Source organism: Schistocerca piceifrons, chromosome X, assembly GCF_021461385.2.
Source record: "Schistocerca piceifrons isolate TAMUIC-IGC-003096 chromosome X, iqSchPice1.1, whole genome shotgun sequence".
In the NCBI taxonomy this organism is placed as follows: domain Eukaryota; kingdom Metazoa; phylum Arthropoda; class Insecta; order Orthoptera; family Acrididae; genus Schistocerca; species Schistocerca piceifrons.
The window spans coordinates 505,748,551-505,775,072 of NC_060149.1; the positions used below are offsets into that span (position 1 = coordinate 505,748,551).

At 38.0% G+C, this 26,522-nt stretch overlaps 1 protein-coding gene across 1 annotated transcript in view; it reads left to right on the forward strand.

Moving 5' to 3' along the window:
* The window catches only part of LOC124721267, a 90,269-nt gene extending 66,797 nt beyond the window's left edge, over positions 1 to 23,472 (forward strand). The window contains exons 2-3 of the mRNA XM_047246150.1: positions 7,820 to 7,963; positions 23,292 to 23,472. Coding sequence (XP_047102106.1) covers positions 7,820 to 7,963; positions 23,292 to 23,360 — 213 coding nt within the window. The 3' untranslated portion in view covers positions 23,361 to 23,472. The remainder of the gene's footprint in view (positions 1 to 7,819; positions 7,964 to 23,291) is intronic.
* Positions 23,473 to 26,522: the final 3,050 nt, after the last annotated feature.

Sequence of the window (26,522 nt, forward strand, 5' to 3'; positions counted from 1 at the left end):
TTAGAGTTTGGTAAAAGATATGGAGGAGGAGGAACTGTGGAAGAAATTGACGAGTGTTTGAGACATCCTTGATGGATATACTAAGGACAAATTCGAATTAAATTGGAATAACAATCCAGATGTGGAAGCCTTTGCAACTATGACTGAACTTCCTTTACGGGTGCTGACAAGATATGCTCCATTGGTTTGTGTGCATGCGTAGCAGAGTTTCTCCGCATATAAGGAGCTGTTGAGCTCAAAGCGCCAGCGAATTACGCGTGTCATAAACATTGAAATGATGTGAGTGATCCAGGATAACGGAACCATGTAAATGGTACAGGAAAGTTCATGTACCTGGTTTAAGCCCAAATAAAGTCATTTCATCAGCACTTTTGTTTGCACCTTTCTGCATGTATTTTCAGAACTTCTCCCCTTTTCTGAACATAATTTGTACCTTAAAATCCTTTCACTACTCACAAGCGTATCCAGGATCTCAGTTGGGGTCATGCGGTTTTGTGGGGGACCGGGCACTCTTACTATTAGCTTCATGATGAATAACGGAATATTAGGTTGACGCATAGGTTCGTAGCGTTTTTGTTTTGCATGTTGGTATTCCCGTTGCTATGGGTTTATTTATCCATTGTAATTTTTTATTTGCAGTTCACTGTTGCTGTTGAGTTTATAAGTTGTCTTTTGTCATTTGGAGATAATGAGTGGAGCTGTGGACGCTAGAAAATGGAGTGCCAAATGGGGAAATCGGAACATTTCCGATACATTCTTCTGTTTGAATTCAGTGGAGGCAGCCAGAAACATTTGCTCCCTGTATGAGGACAATGCCATTGGACTGAGCACCACAAGAAAATGGTTTTTCTTGCAGTTCGTTTTGACGTTAGTGATCCTTCCCGTTCAGGCAGGGTTTGATGAAGATCATTTAAACGTATTAATCCACAATGATCCATGTTCGTGTACTCGAGAACTGGAAAAAGTGACGACCTGTGGTCATTCTACCACCTTTTGCATGCAGTGGGGAAGGTCCAAAAATCAGGTGTATGGATGCTGTATGCTCTAAGCCAAAATCATAAAAATCAGTGATGGCAATACGTGCATATCTTCTTGCTCATCGTCAATTGGATCGTGAACAACTACTACTATTTCTTTCCTGCATCGTTACTGGTGACGTGAAATGGTGTCTTTGTGGTAACATAAAGGAATAATTGAAACTAAACAAAGCAGCGACTCCCTGTACAAAGACCTTCGCACACCCACAAAAGATAATAATATGTATCTGGTGGAACAGCGGCGGCGTGCTGTACGACGAATTGCTTCCCCCGAGGCGTAACCACCACTACTGACATTTATTGCCAGCAAATGAGACGTCTTGTAGACACAGTTCAAGAAAAACTACCAGAAAGACTACGTGAAGTGATGCTGCTCCACATAACGTCCGCCCACATTCTGCTAGACCGACAAAAAACTATATACAGGAGTTAGGTTGGGAAGTCATTCCGCACCCACCTTATTCACCTAATGTTGCGCCTTCAGATCTTCACTTTTTCCGCTCGTTGTCGGACAACCTTCAAGGAACTTCCTTTCCGAATGAAAATACTCTGCAAAAGTGGCTCGAGGAGTTCTTCACCTCACTCTTTCTAAATCGGAAATTTACCCCTGCGTTGGCGGACTGTTTTAAATAGTCAAGGAGAATATATTACTGATGACTAAAGCCTCTGCGATGTGTATCTTTTGTGCTTATTAAACTTGTGAAAAAACGGTGCGAACGTATGCACCAGCATAATAGTTTAGAGATTCCACAGCGACTGATTGTTGGTACCCTTACTACTAGTCAGTATCATTACAGACTGTTATCGTCCAATATTTCATGACTTGACTTCAGTAAGTGATCAGCGTAGACATTTTTGTTGGAATGTAGAATTACCCGTTCAGAAAATCACGTAAGACAACAAATTTAGTACAGTAAAACTTGTTCAAAACGGAATCGCATGGGACTAAAATGATTTTCCAAATTGTACAAGTTTCCGGATTGCACAAAACGCACTACGCTACATACATGAAATATGAAATATGTCCGGTATGATGCACAAAAGAATAAATTTGAAATTATGCACGTGTTTACGTACCTTTATTCCTGTAGAGTAGACGTAAATTTACTGTCCACTGTACAATAGGACACTAGACTATTACACTAATTGATATATAATACGGTGTGTGTGTATTTTTAGTGTATCTGTAAATTCTTGTATTGTTGCACACACAAATTATTCACATGTTAATTTGGCTTACATTTGACTTTCGTCGTCACATATCAAGAGGGGAAACCTGTTCGAATTTCCTGTTCAAAATCTTTTCTTTCTACGGAATGTTGTGTTCTATACATTAGTTCCAACAGCTTGGGACAAAACTTGCATAACATCGTTCATGAATGCAATTGCTTCTTCAGGCGCATTAATTTTTCTGGGAATTCCATTTTGGTTCTCTTCTTTTTTTCCTTTCTTTCCTCCTCATCATCCCCTTTGTTGAAGATTTCCATTAGATATGTTGCCGAAGTAAAAGTGCAGTGAGTTGACAGAAAGTCATCATCTCGAATGTAGTCATGTGGACTACATGAAATGCTTTACATTTGAATTAATTCAGCAATTTTTGCGGCAGTTTCTTGAGCTATGAGTACAGAAGCTTCCTGTTCATCACTTCCAATCCCCCCTTTGTGAGGCACTTGGTGACAGTTCAGTTCTGGGTTTTATTTCCCGTACTGCTAAGCCAGTTCAGTTTACTGCATCCAGGACAGAAACTAATCGTATAAGAGCAAATGCGTTTTCGGCTGTAACACTAACTATAAGAATAAGAGACTGCATCAAAAATCGCCCATAATGTGACTGGAATATGTAAGTTGTAAGATGGGTTGTGTGAGGCTGGTTGAACCTGGCGGGAAGCAGCCAGTCTCACGTTTGAAAAGTAGACTTTCGGGTGGCTAGCTGCATTGGTTAGGGAAAGGAAAACTTCGCGCTTTCGTGTTTTGTATTTTTATTTTTTTATTTTGACTTCGAAAGAGATCAGCTACTAAGACCATCCATGCCTTTTTATCGCTTCGCCAGCTGACTGGAAGCAAAGTGAAGTCTTTATTTTTGAAACAATACGGTTTTACCGCCTTCCTAATCACCAGTGGCTTCTCCATTTCACCAAACATGCTTCTACACAGCAGTATAGTGAGTCTTTACTTTGACATTTTTCCGCCGCTGCACTTTTCACCTCGAATTGCTAAAGATTTTGAAGGCAGTGCGCGATAAAGCAGTCCTGCTTCGTCGACACTGAACATACCTTTCGTGTCATAATTCGCAATTGGGTTGTGCAGTATTCGTTAGCGGCTTTCAGGTCACACTCTGCAACATGGGTCCAGGCAAAGATAAACTCGCCCGCACACATACGAACCATTCCCACGCTATCGCGTTACTTTCATTTCCCGACGTCTTCGCCTTTCTTTGCCTGTTCTTCTTTCTTTATTCATTCATGTCGTATCCTATCGTCGTTCCTTAGAGTTTCATAAATGTGTGTTTTACCATATTTTAATTCCAACATTATTTCTCCCATAGAGTTTGTCTTTCTCACTCGCCTAGATTACCTAAAACATTTCGTCAAATGTTAGTGACACATACCTTTTGTTCTACGTCATGTAATCACGTAGTGTTAAAAGTCAACTGAAACTGGCAGAAAATATGCGGATTTCTTTGCAATTTTTTACCTTCCCGGGTAAAACCGTTGTTTAAAGGAACAACAATCACGTCTTTCATCATAGTCAGGGCTTACACAATCTTCGTGTTAAAAGTTGCGTCCTTGTGTAGACGTGAATAACTAAGGTATAAAGTAATACAGTAGTACTGTACAAGCTTCGTGTAATCTCACATTCGTGTAGTCGCAAATATTTGTACAGTGGTAGGCCGGTCTGCCATGAACAATACACTAAAAATACTGACTGACTGGGATGTGAGTGTGGGGTTGGTGGTGCATTTTGAAGGTCACACTGTGTTTTTCTGGAATAACTCTAAAACCGCTACCTCCAACGAAAATATTTCCCAGTACAAAATTAAACTACGCTAGATTTACTGCAAAAAAGGTCCTATTCATATTTTTCTCTATGACCAATAATTCCCACGTTGCAGGAGATGGAAAATGGAAAAAAACTGCAGATAATTGAAGATAGTGTTTTAATGGTATAAAATTAGTGTTAACTTAAACAAAGTGGATTAAGAACAAATATTAAATGTGTATGTACCCCATCTATGTGCAGTAGAACCGCGTATGGGATAAATGGTGTTTTGGAAGTGTGACAAACTGCGGGTGATGTGTATAGACGTGTGATGGAAGTCAGGTTGCCAGATAATGGTCATGCACTTCCCAAATACACTGCAAACTGAAGAGGAGCAGGCGAATCTGCACTCGCTCCGCCTGACTCTTGTCACAGGCAGTAAATACAGGGTGTTTGACAAAGTTACACCAATACTTTTGCAGCTCAGCTGGGACACAGTGTACAGACGTGCATGAAATAAAAATGAAGTCCCATGCTTCTTTACAGAGCGTAGGGGAACGATGCGGGAGACCCGCATCGCTTTACTAGGCAAGGTCCTAATGGAGGTGGTTTGCCGTTGCCTTCCTCCGACCGTAATGGGAATGAATGATGATGATGATGATGATGATGATGATGATGATGATGATGAAGACGACACAACAACACCCAGTCATCTCGAGGCAGGAAAAATTCCTGACCCCGCCGGGAATTGAACCCGGGACCCCGTGCTCGGGAAGCGAGAACGCTACCGCGAGACCACGAGGGGCGGACACAGATGTGCATAGGGGGTGTTTATTTTCCAGAAAGTGCATTAACACTACATGCAATGCAGGTAAGAGTAACTAATAACACTAACACAAGAAAAGCATGTGACAGAATCAATGTAAATCTCTGCCTACTGTTTTACGCTGCTAAAGGGGGAATTGATTACTTGTCATCCTGCGTGGCAGCGGTAGTATTCTTCCACCACCACAAGCAGTGCTCTCTTTTCAGTTTACAGACTGACTATACCTCACTGGCATTTCCTGTCCAATTCCTTTATGTGAATGCATAAAATAACTTCAGTGAGCTCATACGTTTATGGTGATTTTTTTTTTGTTTTTTTGTTTATTAAGTGGTACTTATTTGCAGTCGTGAAGTGAGCTGTTATGTAAAAAAAGCTTAGCAGCTGTATCTGTCAACTGCCTACCACCCTAAAGAGTCTATCCATTTGTAGCATGCTGTCAAAATGTATTCAACAATGTTGATTTCATTGTCTCCATTACCACTGGCTTGAATACTTTCCACAGCGTATGAAATGTCAAATGCATCACCCAAGCCTCAGTTCTCCGAAGATACAAAGAGGCCCAGAGCCTTAAATTGGCTTATTCTGTGGTGGAAGTAGGTCACGTAGGTGTTATTGAATTTCAGCTATTTCAGCGTAAGTCAAGTAAATCATTGGCAGAAGATTAATGTTTTATACTTGGATGTGTTCAGCCTCATTCCGTCACTCAGATTCAGATCCACATTTCTGAATAAGCTGTGGCTGGGCAGTAAGGGGCTCCACTCAGTGCAGCCCACAATACATATACTAGGAGTTCCTGAAGGGAATAGATTTATGAAGTCTACCAGTAACACAATTAATGGTGAGAGAAAAGGAGTAAATTTCTGCTAATTTATTAGTTGACCATCAAGTACACAAACACACTTACACTGCTTTACAATACAAAATGATAGCCAGCTACTAGGGGCCACATTTAATAATCCAGTCCCTTTTCCACCAACACTACATAGGCCACTGACGACAGCTTACTTACAAATTAAACACTTCTCAACCGTTGATAAAATTCTCTCCAGCTTCCACCCACCTCAAGTGGTGACTGTCTTTTGGTTGCTGCTACCATCCTTGTATAGCGGTGCTGCCTTTTGCAATGTCTTTGGCACTCGCTCCAGCGCCATGTAAGGTAATGTTTTCGTTACGCATTTGCTTCAACCTTCTAATGGCGGGTTCCAAGCCTTGCTTAGCTGCAAGCTGCCATCTTTGTTGAGGGTGTTGTCACAAGTTTTTATCTCAGTTGTGTCTTTTATTACACTATCCCAGAAGCTATTAGTCTGTGTATTAACAGAAGTCTCTTCAAATGCAATACCCCTATCACTGTCCAGCCTGTCATGCCCCCTAAATACAATTTATCCCTTAATATGATTCAACTTCACTGAGATGGGGTACGCACATTTAATGTTTGATCTTAACCCACATCATTTAACAGTTAACATCAATTTTATGCCATTAAAACATTCTCTTCAATAATCCCAGAGAAAAATCATACTTTTGGAGTAAATTTGATGTAGTTTAATTTTATGCTGGGAAACATTTTTGTCAGAACAGAAGTTGCAGATAAATGAGCGAGAGAGAGAGAGAGAGAGAGAGAGAGAGAGAGAGAGAGAGAGAGAGAGGGGGGGGGGGGAGGTGACCTTTAAACACACCCCAATGCTTGTACCCCATCAGTCAGGATTTTTGGTATATTGTTGATGGCATTCCCTCCTATGACTACAAAAATTTGCACTTAAACGAATTTTTTTCCTAATTTTCCGTTTTTGACTGGACTAATACTCCACATACAGGTCTATTGTTCACATAATATGTGGCAAGACTAGTCTTCCCCTTAACAGTTGTGTGCAGTATTTAATGAAGGAAATGTTATGAAAGTACTCTGCCTGACTGATGGTGTGTATATCAATGACATTGATTTTGCCACCTTGATACGTGTTGTACAGTATCAGAAGTATCACTGTGACTTGCAGAATGGTTTTTATACTACTTTTTAAAGTTGTCATGCTGCTTGTGTTTTGTTAAAATGGATAAATTTTAACGCTATGCCAGGGTAAAATATGGTCCGGACAGTTTATCAGCACTGGAAATTCATCCAAATTTGGTGGACCCTTATAACTCTAATGTGGTCATATTAGAATGTAATCCACATAAAGTGCACCTGAGAAATTTAGCAAGAGGTGAAGCCAAAGAAGTGAACAACGTGATATTGATTATTGGCGAGTATCAAATAGCTGACGCTCTTAGGCATACGAGCAGAAATAGTATGGTAAATTTTATGTAAAGAACACTCCTACACTATGAAAGAGTTTTATATAGAAAAATGAGAGTTGGTATAATTATTACAATGTTTAATCAAGTATGCCCAGTTAAATAAATTACAATGACTAAAATAACTTGCCTGTACTTGGCACTTCTTTCTCAAGATAACTAATAGTCTGCAGGAGATGACGTGTCATATATTGAAGTGTAATTTTCACCTCTGTTTCATGTGTAATGCCGCTTAAGAAGAATTATATAATTTTGTAAAAGTGTCATCTGCCAAAAATCAGTGGTCGAAAGTCTTACATAGGTCACCAGTTAAAGAGTGAAGAATGGATAACCATTCCTTTGCTGAGTGAGCATTCTTGTCAATGAAAGTAGTTTTCTTACTGAAAACCATGTGTTCTTGCATATTTTAAACATTTACGGAGTATCTTCTGATCTGTGTTGATACAGGAAATTGACACTTAATTAGAAAAGCTGCCAATTTTATTAATTGTTTACTTGTTCCAAAGATAAAGGAACATTTCAGAAAATACATTTCCGTACAATGTAGAGTTGAGTTTTAAAAACCAGTATTGTTATAGTATTTTGACTCATTTAGCTTCTGTACGCACTGAATAAATGCTTATTATTCCTGTTCTTTGATTGCCAGTTATAAGAATTTCTGCTATGTGTTTTTTTTTTTTTTTCAGCTGGATACAGGAGTGCAAAGATTTATGGCCATGCGTGCTACGCAATATGAACATTTTCGCCCAACACCAAAGTCTTCATTCTATGGCCTTGCATTGGTTGCAGCACCTATGGCACTGTTCATATGGTTTATAAAGAATAAGAGGGTGAGTTTGACATTAGCAAAAAATTTTTGAACTAAATCCTTGTGCTTTGTCATGTCACAGACAAAGTTTTTAAATACCACACTTACTTATTACATGGTAGCTGTGTGCTTAGGCACTTTTGAGTTTTAAGGTAGTAGATTTCCTTCTTTTGTAAATAGTTTAGAGATAATGGATAAGGCAAAAACATATTCATTATTATTTTGTTTTCATTTTGGGAAATAAGTACATCAAAACAGTTCAGCTGTATTGCACTTACAGCTTGTAAATGAACATTTATGGATTCATATAGAAAAAGTAAGAATGTTCAAAATTTAAAGAATAGTTGATATTGTCTATGCCTAGGTTAGTCATTTCTCTGCCGCCTGATGACTGTGTAGAAGGAACTTTCGAGAGACGCACAGTGCAAGACAGAACAACAAAATCTATTGAACTGGGGATTGTTATGCATGTGGATATTGTGTAGGGAAGAAAATTAATCAAGCTCTAAGTGCCCAGTCATAATAGTCATAGTGCTTAAAATGTGCAGAGCAATACATTTAGTCACTTTATTACATGATTGTGTGTGAAGTGAATAGTTACAAGCTTTTTTTATTTGTTCATTGGTGCTTTTTAATCTCTTGTTGCTGTCTGTGCGTGTTCATGACACTCATATAGTTACCTTTTTTGCATAGGGTAGTTGTATGCAATCTAATTTACATACTCCTTCAAGATTTTTCTTTAGCCTGGCATATTTACTTATTCGTGTGTTTCATGACATATGGGGCCATGTGTGCAAACCTTAATAGTGTTTGGAACCTCAGCCAGCTGTAGTAAAGTTAGCACTTTTTTGTGTGATTCAGTACTAGTCAGTCTCAGATCAGATGAGACACCTTTTAAATCTCTCAGACATAGTTACTTGTATTGATAGCAACATAAATTCAGCAGCTACAGTAGGTACAGTTAATAGGCTACAAATTGCTGCACTACATTGTAATGGGGGCGAGCTCATTATATTGGTGTTACCTGGCAGCACTGATGCTGCTTCATCATCCAAGTGTGCCTCATAAATCTGGATTGCCATTGTCCATGTGTCAGTGGCAACCATGCACAGATTGTACATCAACAGGTTAATAGTGAACGTGGGATACTAGTTACCAGGCTGCTCCTGCATACTTCAACAACAAATGTTAGTTGTATGATTTTACCAAGATTCCTGAGCCTGTGTTCTAAGGTAATTTTTAGTTCATATTAGTAGCTGGCTGAAGTGTTGACGACTACCATCACCAGTGGGGTTTGGTAGTTTAGCTAACAATTAGTAGTGCTGTATCCTGGACCAAGTGGATGGCTCTGATTCGGATCTGCATAGAAGGCTTAAAGCAAAGGCTATGCTGATTCTCTGACACTCTTGAGTGCAAATTTGTCGACCTGGTGTGCTGTTTAGAGAACTGTAGGGCCCTCTAAATAGGTAAGGTGTACATAGTGCACAGATAGCAGCTTCTTGGTTAGAATAGTTCATGAATTGTGCACATTAGGATTTTTTACGTCAGAGAAATATCTTTGTAAGCCTGGTGAGCATGTGTGTTAGAATGGATACCCTTCAGAGAGAAAGAAAAAAAAATACATGTCCAGCAAGGATATATAAAAACAGTTAATTGAGGGAAAACTCAGAATAATACCCCAGAATTAATTCCACAGAAATGCACAGCATATTTCAACAATAGGCACTCCAAGAAAAGCATTGTTCTTCACAGAAAGCACACCCAAAGAAAACTATACACGGTGTGAGTGAGGAGGAAAGATACTTGCTTTGAAGGGTGATAGTATTGGTGGCCCTGAACGGAAACTTCATATGGACATGCACCCTAATGCGAATGGTTTCAGAGACAAAACATATTTGATGTACATTGTTGTTTATTTTCTACATTATTCAGTACATTGTCATTGTTAAAAATATAACACAGTAATGTAGGGGAATTTGAGATGAAGAATTTGAAATAGGACACTTGTGGCTATCAGATTGGGATAGTACCTCAAATAGACGTACAAAAACTACTTAAGGTACAGTGCATGTGCGTTGAGATTGATTCTCCTTATTCTCTCGCTCTCATCACACAGACTATTAGCCCTAGAGAAAAAATAAATAAAAAGGACCTTTTTTTGCAGAAAATTTAATCTTATTTTTTACTATGACACACATTTGCTAGATGCCATGGTATTAGTTATTCAAGAAAATGGTTAAAGACTGACATTAAAGGAAACCATTCAGAATAGGGCGTATGTCCGTGTGAAATTTTTTGTTCAGAATCCCCAGTACTCAAAGCATTTACCTTTCCTCCTGACTTACCCTGTATATAAGATAGCATTGATGATAGGTATGAGTCCGGCAGTAAAGAAGTAAATTCGTCATGTTCTCTCTCTCTCTCTCTCTCTCTCTCTCTCTCTCTCTCTCTCTCTCTCTCTCTCTCTCTCTCTCTCTCTCTCTCTCTCTCTCTCTGAGAGAGAAATTGATTATGTATAGCTATGAATTCATGTGTGATATCTTCTACATGTGCCAATATATTGAAACTGAGAGAGAGAGAGAGAGAGAGAGAGAGAGAGAGAGAGCAAGTATTCTAGAGCATAACTTATTGAATAATATAATTGATTAAATATTTTCATACAGAAGGAGAAAAATATTTTGCAATGAACTGGTTTATAAACAGTGGTACACGATTTGTTACAGGAACAAATTTTATGATGATGACACAATTGACAGTGTGTAGGGATGAAGCAATTGTAAAATAGTTCCATATTGTATTAATCATTGCAAATTAACTTTGTTTAACAAACTGCGTCTTCTTTCATTTTGTAGATAATGTCTATTTAACTGGCAGAGTTAAATACACAGCCATTTCATTTGCTCTTTAGGTGAATCACAGTGTTGTCTTTCTTTCCATCTTGTACAGTAGTGAAAATAAGTAGAACAACACAGAAATTGATTATGTATAGCTATGAATTCATGTGTGATATCTACATGTGCCAATATATTGAAACTGATATGTACCACATAAATATTTTTTTAAAGTGATCATAGTGGCATTAGAGTAAGGTAGTACTGGGCTCATTTAACAGCTTGCTTCAGTTAGAGTTATTGAAGGATGCCTGAAATGTACGGAATTAGAAATTGGTGTGTTTCTGCATGTGAATATGCAATTTTTGAACTGACCCAGCTGTCAAAATTATTCTACTGTTGATTCAGTGTAAATACTTATTCTCAACCCAATCAATTTAATTCCATAGTACATAAAGTGATAAAAACTGATTTGGATGCCATTGTAATATTGTGATGTGCAATTCTAAACAGCCCCATTTAATTCATTCTGTAGCAGTTAATTTGTTAGGAGTGGAGTGTACTCACCTCCTCCTCCTCCTCGTGAAAGAATTTTGCCACTGTAATTTTGGTATTTTCCTTTGAATCTGTTGACTTTTATTTCATTTTATATTATGTGTATAAAATTAGTTTTTACTTCTTTTTCTTTTGAACCACGTGTAGTACTGATTCTGATTCAAACTTCTAGTCACACTTGCTGAGTACATGAAGTAATTTCCCACATAATATTAATGTGATTGAATATTGACCTTATCTATGACCATCACCACTTTTATGACAGTTGAACACTAATTTTATGCACTGAATAAAACGACTCATTGGACAAACAGCAAACTTCTTCTTAACCTTTAGACACATCATTTATCTTTGGTTTTACGAAGCTGGTTATTCACTATTTTGTTAAGTGATAACGATGAATAATGTCGCAGTAATTTTGGTCTTGTTTATTGGAAAAACTTTCATGTGTACAACAAATTTTTGAACAATGACCACAAAATCACACCACCAACTGCTATTGAAACCCAGATCTTACGTTATTACTTCAAAAGGTTCTCAGCTATCTCGTCGAAGGCAGCTGCTCCATTGAAAGCGTCATTTAAAACAGGCAGGTGTTTATTATTCATGAAGGCATGTATTACTTGCCTCTGTCTAGTATCTGCTGGCTTAGTTTTAGTAAGCAAGGACTGTGATAAGAATTTTTTGTATCACATCTCACTAACCACTGTTTTTTTATGTCTGTTGATTGTGGGAATCAGACCATATTTGTATTTTGTGTACAAAAGTACATTTCCTTATGAATTTAATACTTGTATCTCCACTTACAACTTTGTACATCTACATAAATGCTCTACAAGCCACCGTACTGTGCGTGACAGAAGGTGCCATGTACCTCTACTTGTCATTTTGCCTCCTGTTCCACTTGCAAATACTGAGGGGAAAAATGACTGTACACCTCCATATGAGCCCCAGTTTCATGTATCTTTGTGGTCCTTATGTGCGATGTGTGTTGGCAGCTGTAGAACGTTAGACAGTCAGCTTCAAATGCCAGTTCTCTAAATTTCCTCAATAGTGTTTCTTGGAAAGGATGTCGCCTTCCCTCCAGGGTTTCCCATAGGAGTTCTTGAAGCAGCTGCTTAACACTTACGTGTTGTTCGAACCTACTGGTGACAAATCTAGCTGCCGCCTCTGAATTTATTGATGTCTTCCTTCAATTCGATGTGGTACAGATCCCAAAAACTCAAGCAGTACTCAAAAATAGTTCGCACCAGCGTCCTATACGCAGTCTCCTCCTCTTTCCTAAAATTACCCCAATAAACTGGAGTCAACAATTTACCTACCCTACCACAGTTTTCACATGCTCGTTCCACCTCATATCGCTTTGCAGCGTTACGCCCAGGTATTTAAGTGACTTGACTGTGTCAAGCAGGACACTAGTAATACTGTATCTGAACATTATAGGTTTGTTCTTCCTACTCATCCGCATTAACTTATATTTTTCCAAATTAAGATCTAGCTGCCATTCATCACACCAATTGGAAATTTTGTGTAAGTTGTCTTGTATTTTCCTACAGTCACTTAACTTCGGCACCTTACTGTACACCATGGCATCATCCGTAAACAATCGCAGATTGCTGCCCACCTTGTCCGCCAAATCATTTATGTATATAGAGAACAATAGCAGCCCTATCACACTTGCCAGGGGCACACTTGACGCTACACATTTCTCTGATGAACACTGAATGTCGAGGACAACATACGGGGGTTTTATTATTTAAGAAGTCCTCGAGTCACTTGCATATCTGTGAATTTATTGCATATGCTCGTACCTGCGTTGTCAGCATGCAGTGGGGCACCATGTCAAATGCTTTCTGGAAATCTAGAAATGTGGAATCTACCTGTTGCCCTTCATTGATTGTTTCCTTGGAGAGGCGTGTTCATAGCCTGTAGGTTTAGAACGCTTGGCTGCACAAGTTCCGTCAGTTTTGCTTCGTTTACATCCAGAACCTTCACTTACATAACAGTTCCTGATGCATCTTTTATAGTGTTTCCACATTTAGGTATTTCCAAATTTTTCAGAATATTAGCTTTCTTGTTGCATCATGTATCAATTTCACCATTATTGACTTTTCTTTTTGATCTGTTAATCCAACAGCTGAGTGACGTGGTGCAGTGGTTAGCACACTGGAATCTCATTCAAGAGGATGATGGTTCAAACATGCATCCAGCCATCCTGATATAGGTTTTCCGTAATTTCTCTAAATTGCTTCAGGCAAATGCCGGATGGTTCCTTCGAAAGGGCATGGCTGACTTCGTTCCCCATCCTTGCCTAATTCGATGGGACTGATAACCTCAGTGTTTGGTTCGTTCCCCCAAACCAGCTAACAAACCAACTTCAACATTATTTTTAGTTCCTTTGTTTATTTGTTCAGTGTGTGGTGTGGCCAAGGCCATCATCTCTTCAGATCTGACACACTGACACATTTCCTACTGCAGTCTCTGGCTTCATGTCAGGTTTGTTTATTTCACAATCTTCTATGGCTTTTCTGTCTCTTTTTACATAGCCATTGTTATATTGTCATGTAATATTCATTTGTATAATTGTCGTATCTCTGGGAGGAGATTATATCAAGATCAAATGCAGAAGCGTTGGAGGAGGATGAAGAAGGAAAAGTAAACATTGTAAGATGAGAAAAGAGAATTTAAGGGTTGGAACACACTATTTCAGACCGATAAGCTGGAAAATGTCAAACAGAAAATAATGAAGAATAGACTGGATGTATCAGGTGCATGTGAAGTGAGATGCCCATGTAAAGGAGAATTGGGTTGTCGAGAGTATAAATTATTTACTCGAACAGAGAGAACAGTGACAGCTGTGGTGTAGCAATTGTGATAGGAAAATGGCAGATGAAAAATGTATTGAAAGTGGAGTACATAGATGAAGGACATGATGATGATGATGATGATGATGATGATGTGACAAGAACGATGTTGTTTTAATACAAATACATGTACCAACAAGCCCACACATTGAAGAAGCAGAGAAATATAATGAAAAGCTTCAAGAAATTATGAATAATGAAAAAATTAATGCCTACATCGTCCTAATGCAAAATTTGAGTGCAGTTGTAGGACACGGAAAAGAAGGGGATGTGGTTGGATGATTTGGATTGGGAAACAGCAATGAGAGGGGTGAATGGCTGGTTAATTTCCACAGAGAATTATCTCTTGTGACACACAATGTTTGAACATCATAGAAGATGAGGATGTATGTAGATATCTAGGGTGAAGCAGGTCAGATCCCAAATTGATTATATCATAATTCAATATAGGTACAAAAACTGCATAAAATATGTCAGAGTATATCCAGGAGCCAACAGATTTGGACCACAGCTTGGTGGTGATGGACTTACAAATAAAGTTGAAGAGAATGAGAGGAGGAAAGCCAAGAGAGAAATTTAACTGAGAAAGACTGAAGGAAGAAGGTAAGCGAGCTGAGTTGGAAAACACTTTTCTCAAAAGGGTATAGAGGATCCAAAGAAGAGAGTGCAAGTTAGAAATAGAAGAGGAGGAGACAACACCTGAAGGAATCTGCAGAAGTAGTTAGAGAGGCGTGGAAGTTCAAAAGAACAAGGAAGGAATAGTTCACTAAGACACTGTTTGGTAAGATGTAAGGCATTAGGAACTGAGGAAGGGAAAAGAATCTACAGAAAGCGGAATAATGAATTAAGAACAGAAACAGAAGAGGCAAGAAGACATGGATGAAAGAGGAATGTAAAGAAATAGAGAAACTAGAAAAGGGAGGAAGATATGAAGTAATGTATAGATTAGCTGCTGACCTAGTCTTTGAAGCAAAGAAAAGCAGGACAAGTATCCAAATAGAAATAAGTTACAGTGTAATGGATCATAAACCAGAGGAAGTGTTGGGCAGGTGCCAGGAATACATAGAGTGCATATATAAGGCTGATGGAAAAACCAAACAATATTGAGTTAGAAGAAGAGACGAGAGTTACAGAACAGGACAAATGATGCCGTTTCTTGGAAGGAGAAGTAGAAAGGGCTTTAAGAAAGAGAAAGAATCATAAAGCAAGTGGAATTGGTGGATTACCAATAGAGTTGTATAAAGAGCCTTGGGAGTAGTGGTGTGAGAAAGTTAACTTACATAGATAATAAGATAATGAAAAAGGTAAATGGCCGGATGACTTTATCTCGGCATTAATGATACTAACTGAGAAGAAAAGCAATGGCAAGAAAGGTTAGGCTTTTAGAACCATAAGTTTGATTTCTCATGCAGCAAAAGTTCTAATGGTGATAAACAGAAGACTTCACAGTAGACTGGCAAAAAGTATTGCAGAGGAACAGTATGGATTTAGAAGAGGAAAGGTAAAAGAGATGCAGTTTGACTGTTGAGAATTAGAGTTGAGAGACACATTGAAAGAGAAGTTTAGACTGTTTTTATTGACTTGGATAAAGCCTTTGATAGAGTACAGTGGAATAAATTAATTTACATATTAAGGAAGACTGGAGTCAACTGGAGGGATAGAAGGTTGATTAAATATCGATACCTATAACAGACGATACCAGTGCAGATTGGGAGTGAGATGACATAGGAAAGAACATTTGGAAGGAGAATGAGGCAAGCTTGCTGTCTCTCCCCAGTATTGTGTAAAATGTATGTGTAGTATATTACTCAGAAATGTTTGAGACGAAAAAGAGGAGAGCAGGTTGGTGGTGGGAGGATGACTTGCGGATGATGTGGTGTTATTGGCAGAGAGTGAAAGGACTAGGATTGTAATTTTAAAAGAATTAAATGAGACCTGTGAGAAATTCAGAATGAGAATTAGTAAGAAAAAGACAAAATGTTTAGCAATAAGTGCAGGAAAACGATTACTATAAAGATAGGGCAGGAAGATACAGAACAAGTTAGTGCTTTCAATTATCTCAGAGGGCATAATTACAGAAGACATGGGATGCAGTAAGGAGGTGAAAACATGTATAGCAATTGCCAAGAGGCATTTAATAAGAGGAGACTTGTATGTGGGTGCATGGTCAGGGAATTCAGAAAGAGACTGGCAAAGTGCTGGATATTGAGCATGGCTTTGTACAGAGCTGAGGTACGGACTCTGAGGAAAGTAGAAGAAAGAAGAATAGAAGCATTTGAGATGTGGATTTGGAGGATGATGGAAGGGATAAAATGGGTAGACAAAGTGAGAAATGAGGTGGCAATGAGAAGATTGGGGGAAGAGAGAGAAATTTAAAGTTAACAGGAAGAGGAAGCACGATTGGCTTGGACTTTTTATAAAGAGATTGTTTACTGATGGATGCTATGGAAGGAGAAGAAGATAATTTGGTGGAGAGTATAAGGATAGAAAACAATTACAAGAAAACAAAGAGGGTAGCAAATGACAAGACTGTATGGAGAGCAAAGTATGGAGACCTGCCCTAGGGCAGAACACATGATGATGATGCTGATGATGATTGTGTATGATTTTTGAATGGTCCTGCTCATTTGCATATTATCTTGCTATGGCATCCTGCTTGTTCTTTGGAGGATAGGTTTTTTCCCCTCTTTGAATCTGTACGCAACAGGTTACATTCTTACCAATAAAAACAAGTTGTTCTCAGCACATTCTTTTTGTACAGTTTTTATTATTCAGTAATCAAATAAATAAAGTATATATTTGTCAGTCCTAGAAGCCACCCATATTTGTAGCACGAAGAATCTAATTTAAGATGTCATGTTATGCTAAAATTAGACCACACTGTTCTGTAATGCATCATTATAATCATTTATTATCTTGCTGTACTCTGTTACTTTCACATAAAACTGGATAAATATTTCCACTAGAAATAGTTTTACTTATGCTATCGCATGCCCATGCTTTTCAATTTATCAGAATAAGTGTTGTGTTATGCAGCCATTTTTCATCTTTTCTGTCCAGTATTCATGTGTATGTTGTAGAGCAATATTGACAGTTTGACAATTGTTGTCATGTTTATTTTGTCTAATGTCTAGTTACTTGGCTCTTAAATTGAAGGTGTTAGTGCATCAAAATATTAGTGTACAAGAACATATATTTCCATAGGGCATACTTATCCAGTGATCATGTGCTAATACATTACAGCACACTGTAAATACTGCACTTAAATTATGCCATTTATTTTTGAATACAAGATGAAAAACACATTTAAAGTATGCCATTTCTCTTAAAATGGGTGCTGTTAGGCAAATAAAATGGAAATTGAGTGCTGAAATGATCGTCAGCTGTACTACAATCAGCTCAGAGAAGGGACACAGCTGTCTTGTTTTTGACTACACATGCCCCAATATGACATCATTCCTTCCCTTTCTTTGAAAATGTGTGTAAAGTATTGTGTAAACATAGGATATGATGGAGTTTTGAGTAGTAGTTGACGTATCGCTACTGTGGCCCAGTGGTTAAGCACGCTGACTAGCAATTCGTTGGCTAGGGTTGGGTTCCCATTTTCACTCCCTCTTTCCCCACCCCCTTGCTATGTTAACCAATTAATTATAAAATTTAAATATATTTTTAACAGTTCAATTTATATATATGTAAAATTAATATATTCAGTTTCGTTATGATTACTACCCTTGTAGGTCAAAAGACAATAGGTGGTGTTAAAAAATGAGTACTTGGGGAAATCCAGTATGAAAGTGTATGAAAAGAGTTGGATCTGTGAGTGTGATGTTCACAGTGCACTTTTTTGCTTACCGTGTTCTTCAGGAACAATGGTGTGCAGCGTACATGATGGGTGAAAGATGTGGGACACATTTATGCGTTAATAAATGAAAATAGCAGAAATCATAAACATATAACCAACATATTTGATCTTTGCGTATTAGGTAAAACTAATACCATAACTATATTAAGTCATGAAGACATAGTGAAACACAATCTGCTTAATTTTTGTAAAACTGTATTGCAGCACATGGGTAAAATTTGCACTAACCACCCAGGGTTTGTTGTTGTTGTTGTTGTTGTTGTTGTGGTCTTCAGTCCTGAGACTGGTTTGATGCAGCTCTCCACACTACTCTATCCTGTGCAAGCTTCTTCATCTCCCAGTACCTACTGCAACCTACATCCTTTTGAATCTGCTTAGTGTATTCATCTCTTGATCTCCCTCTACGATTTTTACCCTCCACGCTGCCCTCCAATACTAAATTGGTGATCCCTTGATGCCTCAGAACATGTCCTACCAACCGATCCCTTCTTCTAGTCAAGTTGTGCCACAAACTTCTCTTCTCCCCAATCCTACTCCATACCTCCTCATTAGTTATGTGATCTACCCAACTAATCTTCAACATTCTTATGTAGCACCACATTTCGAAAGCTTCTATTCTCTTCTTCTCTAAACTATTTATTGTCCATGTTTCACTTCCATACATGGCCACACTCCATACAAATACTTTCAGAAATGGCTTCCTGACACTTAAATCTATATTCGATGTTAACAAATTTCTTTTCTTCAGAAACGCTTTCCTTGCCATTGCCAGTCTACATTTTATATCCTCTCTACTTCGAACAATCATCAGTTATTTTGCTCCCCAAAAACCCAGGGTTTATATGTGGTTAAATTAAAAAAAAACAATGTAAAGTCAAAGTAATTTATATTGTAGACAGCATTTTCTAGTGGTACATACGAAACTACTCGGTTCCAGCATATGGTGCATTCGAAACAGAACGAATAGAACCTCGTAACTTCATTTTGCAGATGAAGCAAAAATGGTTTCTTAAAAAATAATATAAAGTACAGAAAGTTGCTGCATGTATAACCATGTAATAGAAGCCTAGTTATTGACAGATACGAGAAATCCACACACTTCCAAATCTTTCTTTGATTGTTAAGTCACTTGTTAGTGGAATTACAAGTTTCCACGTAGAGGTAGAGGTAAGAGGTTTTCATTGCCTACCATCAATGTAATGTACCCATACTCTTCATTTATTTGTATTAAAAACTGTTGAAACTGACAGAGTAATAGTGCATGCAATTTCAGAAAATTTACTGTTTATACCCCCAATTTCATCATGAAAGTGCCTGCAAATTTAACACAAAGTGCTTCTTGATGCACAGAATGATAAATTCTGGATAAATCTATTGGCTGTTGTAATTTTTTGCTCTTTCATTGTCAACTAATTCTTTAAACTCTGTTTGTGTTGTGGTGTAATACCATTCCGTAGTAAATTTGTGATGCCCATAAATTATATGATTGCATAATAGATACCAAGAATTCCCAGCCTTCTCTTCAAAAAAGAACTGTGGTTTCTATTCATTTTTGAAGGCTTGTGATGATAGTTTGGTAGACTGCGTATGTTTGAGCAGCAACCGCTAGACCTTTGAACTTCCTTTATATCATGAGCAGATAGTGAGGGATAAACAGTGCTGTCACTAAGATTCTGCTGAACTGAAGAAAGTTATGTCGAGCAGAGGATGCTACACCAAATGTCGGGAAAAACAGTGGTGCATCACATTGCTAAATGAACTGTCGTGCTGTTCCTGAAGAGATGGATTGAGCACAGCCGAGATGGACCGAACAAAGCTGAGACTTACTGAGTAGTGATAAGACAGGCTGAGCCTCGGACCCCATGCAAGCAGCACATTACATGTGCATAAAGCTTTTACTCCTTGGCCAACCCTTATCTACATGGTTTGCACATTGTTGCCATGTACAGGTTATTGTGAAAGACTTATCAGACATTTTCTGATAGCAACTTTAGTTTGCTATTAACGAATCATTTGATTAACGATGTCTACACCATACTTTGTAGCATTATAGAAGGTCACAGTTTCTGGTTTCTTATTTCCTTCTCCCCTCACTGCTACTTCAAGATGTAGTGTGCTGGAATAATGGCATTCACCTTCATTGTTACTTGGTATCCTGTCTGGGTGCACTGTGGCTTATCAGTCTTTTTCAAAATGATAGGGTCTCTGTCAGAATTGTTCTTCTTCTCAAAGTTGGTGAATCTTCTTCATTGTTCCCACTAATAACATTTCCTTATGTGGTTTCTTGTCAAGCTAAATGAATATGAAAAAATTGTCATGTTCCTTCCTTGGTTTAGAAAAGGTTCCATGAGCCTAAGAACAATTTACTCTTCCAATGGCTGGTTGTTTGGTTGCCCTACCTTCTTACCAAGATATGGTAAGGCGTTGCAATGATCTTGGATGCCCCATCTACAGCTATCCAATACTTGAGTCTCTATTTGTCAGTTACATTTGGCATAAACTGGGTAAATCTGCACCTTGCTTTACTTGGAAGTAGTTGCTCATCAGTTGTATTATTTTCAGCAGGATGGTGACAGGGGAGGTAGTTTTGCACAAGCTTATCCGCTATTTCAGAAATAAGAGCGCTCTTTTCAGCAGGGGTGCATTGAGCTCGGTATGACTTCTCATTGAAGTGGAGGAATCTGATACGCTCAAAATGTGTCATCATTTTATCAGTGATAAAATTATGCTCTCAAAAATGTGACTAAGGGTCATCCAACAGGACACTTATAGCACAACTAATATTGTCTCCAGTTCCTCCAATATGTTCCGAGTGGTGTTTTTCTTATTTTGTTCTGAGTCTTCAGTTCTGTGTGTTTTTATGGTACATCGCATCAATTCTAAAAGAAGCCTGAAGGCACTCATGACTGAGTCATGCACTTGGTGGCAGGAATATGCAGTAGGCCCTCCTGTGTTCTTTTTCCTTGTGACGACATGTTAGTGTCCATCCATTGTGTCCCATCTCTAGCTGCCATCTTCACTGTTATGCCAGCTGACTCTTGAGATTGTTGTGGAAAGAATTGTGATGGGGAGACATCTACTGCAACTCTTTCTCTGTTTCACTACTTTCATTGTCAGTTGACTCGGGCAGATAAATACCATCGTGATCTGATGTATCATTTCTGATTAAATATATGAGTTTTCTAGAATGTGCTAAATATCTTTATTAGTATGACCTACAGACACAACATGATTGAAAACAGTTTTACAGGCCAAAGAACGCTGTCTAACTGTTGAGGCAAGTAACAACAGCAACACACGAAATTTGGCTGTAAAGTTACATTCCAGCATCCAGTGTCACACCCTTTCTAACAGTGCGACTATCCTCATTTGAGGCAGGAATTGCTGACCAAAGCAAAATGCAACAAAATGCCTTTAATTATCAGAACAGCAGTATTATAAAAATGAGTTGATCCAGTGGTTAGTTCACCCCTCCTATTGTTCTATATATACTTCACGAAGTTTGGTGGAAAAATGGTAAAAACGGAATTCTTTATTGTGAAAATAAAAGTTGAAAGATGCCTTTTGATCAATTTTTACTGTTCTAGTATTAATAGTAGAAACCCATTAGGACGGTATTCCTGTTCTAAATTGAGCTCCTATATTGAGATACAAAAATAATGAGAATTGTTAAGTTGTACATTGTGTATGCCAAAGAAAATGTACAGAATTGCATTACCTTTAAAATAATGCTCATTGGACATACTACATTTGTCCTTACATTTAATTGATGGAAACGTTTTTAGGGCCGTCTGAAGTTATACCACATAGTGCCTGCAGTGATACTTGTTTCATCTCTACTGTTTTCTGCTAATGTTTTCCTTTTAGGTCACTTTTTCTTTCCTAGTAACTGGAAAAAATCACAGTGGTCGGATCTGGTTGGTGCAGAACTGCCATGATATTATTTTTTTACCTAAAACCTCATAAGTTCTGTGTCACTGACAGCATTTTCATGGTGGTGCAGCCTGTTCTTTGGTAATGACAAAGCATGCCTATTTTCTGTAGTGTACAAAATTCTTTGAGCACTTGAAGATAGTGTTGTTGGTGTACTGTAGTTTCTTGAAGGAAAAAATTCATGGTGGACTGTATTCCATTCATAAAAGGTATGAAAAAGGCTGTTTTTGCGTTTTTCCTCATCTGGTTTGCTTTTGTTGAGCATGGTGGAAAAAGCAGCCAGAATCCCAATTCAGAATGGTATTGGCAAAGGTATTTACTGAACTTCTACCTTATCAGGTGATTTTGTGAGTGGTTACTTGCTTCATATTGTTCTTCTTCTTGAATTACATTTTGGGAGCTACCAGGTTTGTAGAGACTTGGTACAGTCCATGTGCCAATACTCTGCTCCTTTAATGATGTTTCTGGTTGGTTTTTATTGATGACAATAAAACTCAAAGGCAAATGTAGAGGATACCGAGCACATAGTACATAGAGTGCATAGAGATTTGTAATCTGCACTTATTCCCCCGTGAGTGTTGACTTCACCTTGCCTTTTGCTGGGGGCAGGGATAAGAGTTTAGGCTTAATCAGATACTCATTCATGCAGAAGGCAGTACCATATCTAAATGTACTCCTGTTTAGGTTGTAAATTGAACTTTATTTTGTATTGCTTGGTTCTGGTCATGAAACTGCTGACATAGTCATGTTGACAATAATTTAATTTACATGATCTACAGAAAATGAATACTAGTGTAAAAATGATTCTACAAATAAGTAGGAGTTCCACTAACAAGGCCAGTCACATTCCATATGAATCATTTATAATTAATTTAAACAAACACTTTCCTTTTGTGTAGCTAATAACTGAAGTGTTGATTTTTCATTTTGATGCCATTCAGTTAACATGGTTTTATGATACGGCCAGTGAACGTAGTATGCCAGCACCCTCTACCCCTGGCCTTGCTTCTCCTCCTAACTGTAGACAGCCACACCCTTTCAAAACGTTTATTGTGTTTGTGTATATTTTGTAGCCAAGATTTTGACTGTCACTGATGCACTTTATATTATTTCTAAGAAATGTCTTTTGAACACTACATTTATCTCTCATGCTTCAGGTGTTTGTATTTGTGTAAGAGAACCCTGGAGTACACTTTAAAAAATGCAAGTTTCTGAAGTGTGATAAATTAAATGTTTTCTTGCCACTGATAATTTTTGTATTTTACATTAATGTAATACTGTATTTTCCTTTTAATTGTCTTTCAGGATGAACAAGAACACAAACTTCGTACTGGACAGGTTGCCTATAGGGACAGACGCTTCAAATTCCAGTAACTACAAGCAATTTCCTCAACTGTAAATAATTCTTAGTATTTATGTCTCTTTGTTTGTCTGTTGAAACACATTGTAATGCAGATACAGAAATAAATATTCTTCATAGCTAAAATGTACTGTGTGTACTGCAATTTCTCCTTTCCCCTTGCCTGTTGCTGATTTACTTGAGGCTGAAAGTATTTGTTCCCTGTGACACAACATTTTGAAAATGTTCATGAAATAAAGTGGTTGTGCCATTATGTAAGAGATTTTGTCAAATTGTCCAATAGTTTCCTTGTCTGCTGACATGTTTTTGGTTTAAAATTTATCAGCAGTTAATTTTTTGAACCTAGACGCAACCATTGTAATTTTTGGTAAGTTAAAAGTAGAATGTAAAATATCTTATACATGATACATGAAGATGTAGTAATTGGAATATGCTATGGGAGCTTGTCTGATTCTGAACTATATCCTCACCATGAGGAACTGAAGGGACCATCTCACATGACGTTCTCTATCTACTAACTATATGTAACAGTGCTAGAGATTAATGCAGACAGAGGAGCATTGTGACTGGGCACTCGAAGCACAAGGAAAACAGTAGCTCATGCTGATGTGTGGTAAATGCCATTTGAAGGTAATAGTGCTTTGAGAAACATGTGATACAATAGATTTCTCTTTGTAAGAGATTGCATTTCAAGCAGAAAATATCCCTGATGTAGAGTTCATGCAGTAGGAAATAGAGAACTTCTAATGAGCCTTTCACCATCAAACTCATATGGGACAGGGACGTGCTTCAAATTTTGCACCCTTCATATCTTTACAGCATCTCACTGGAGGCAGACAAGGGTGTATATGATGATAATTCACCTCACAGTCCCTTCCAAATTTTTTCAAAATGCTTTTGTTAACACATCATGGGCATGAAACTATGTGCTCAATTGCTGAGCAGTTGTGGGTTACCATGATTACTGCCTCCTGTTTTTGGTACCTGTTTGACTCCCATTAGCATACTTACAACAAAAGAACCATTAAAAAATGATTTTCAGCTTCTTGTGGCCATCCTGTCACTGAAGTAAAAATTAAGCTGTTAGTATTAGCCAGTAGCATTTATTAATGAGGAAATGGATTGGAGACATACCTTGGTTGGTACTTCTGCATAGCAGGTGTTACCCACTATCCATATGCAGTATCTTGGCTTGTATGACTGTTGTTACTATTCTTGATAGCTGATTGTGACTCCTGTCATCAATACATTGTTACCCATGGCATTTGACTGTTGGTGATAGTTCCCTGTCCTTGTACTCGAGATACCCCGTATAAACAGTGCCATTTGGGAAAATTGGCAACTACACATCATCAGAGATTGAGCATTTAGACGATCTGGCATTTGACTGCCATGTGAACAATCAGTATAGGGACTGACAACATCCTAGTTGTGTGAAATTTTGAACTAATACGTTTTACTTATCTCTGATGTGGTGGTTATCTCTAATTCAATTGGGTCTTAGGGCGTAAACCCCTACCTCCAGTGTATGACCTAGCTTTGGCTTCATCCAATACAGTGTAATTTTAATAGAAAACCAAACAGTGATGTTTCCTTAACATACTCGTTAAAACTGTAATTTATACGCTTATACATATTTTCAGACACTGTTTATAGAATAATAGTTAAAATTTATGAAAATCTCGAGATATTTTACACATTCTAAAGGTTTCTGTAAAGCTAAAAATCAAAAGTTATCCAAAGGATAGTTTTTTAATATAATAAGATCACCATTTGATATGTACTGCTTGAGATTTACAATACCACCCCATTTTTCCTGGGAACATTATGTCCAATATTTTACAGGTAATGTTGTTGTAAGGAAACTGATTAGGAGAAATTGAACACTACATTACCTGGAAACTCCTACAAAACGGAGAAAACAAATTCAACTTTAGAATTTCAAATAGGAACGTAGTACAAAACTATTACCATTTTATAGAGCTCTGAAAACTCCACCTTTTTGTTTAAAAATTTATTTTTGCACCAATTTGATGGACATTGTCAAAAAACACTTCTCTTTGAACTTGAAAGAAAAACATATTTTGTAAGATAAGGCATTTGAATTTTAATGTTGCACTGAGGAAAATCTTTTTCTTACACTTTCAGCTTCTGAATAAACTTTATTTGCCATGTTAGTACAATAGGACACAATTTCCTATTTCAGTGTACAGTAGTAGGCCTTCATAATGCAGTCATCAGTGCAAAAGTGTATGCTACACACTATAACCTGTCCACAAAGAGAACAACAAGGGCTCCCTAGTTCTGAATTATCAGATGTCTGTAGAGGTTGGTACACTTCGGCCCACTTGTGTTTCATGTCCGCCCGCTGCAATCCTCAACAATTTAATGAAGAAACTTGTGTATATAGCTGTTGCGAAGTGATTGTTGTTCCATGTTGTGATGTCTTGCACATCACAAAATGGTTCCTGGCCTACCACGGGCAGTGCTAGATACACTTTTCATCCCTTGGAGAAGGGCATTTGGTGGTACTTTATGGAGTGGAACAAGAAAAATATCATCACAGAATGTTGCAAGCAGGAGAGCAGAAATTGAGAGTTGCCCCACCCTCTCTCTCAGCCAATAATACAAGGGGTGTGTGTGTGTGTGTGTGTGTGTGTGTGTGTGTGTGTGTGTGTGTGTGTGTGTGTAAAATCACAATTACTGATTGTAGGAATGTTTGGTACTTTTTCACTTCAAGGAGACTTTTTGGAACCACATATGCAGTTATGTATGTTAAGGCCCCCCCTCCCCCTGAAATCATACACCCTGGTGGGCCCTAGTTGAGAAGTAATCAAGAAAAATGTATTTCCTGTTACCCACTACATGACTGAAGCCAAAATAACAGTGATTATTACCACAATGTAAGTTTTTCTACTGGCACTTTTTGATTTCAAATTGTCTATGTGAATTGATGCAGAATTGGTTTTCTGTTGAATAATGGTGCTTTCTGTTACTTTCAGTTTCACAAATCCTGTAAGCTTTTGTTATGCCCCGTCCCAGTTTTTACTTTCATAGGCATGCAGTATATAGCAGTGGACAGCTGGTATGATGGCTAATACATCACACTGTCAGTGCCACTTGGGGGATAAATTTACATGTGGGTGCAACTGTGGTGTTTGCACTGTGGGACTTAG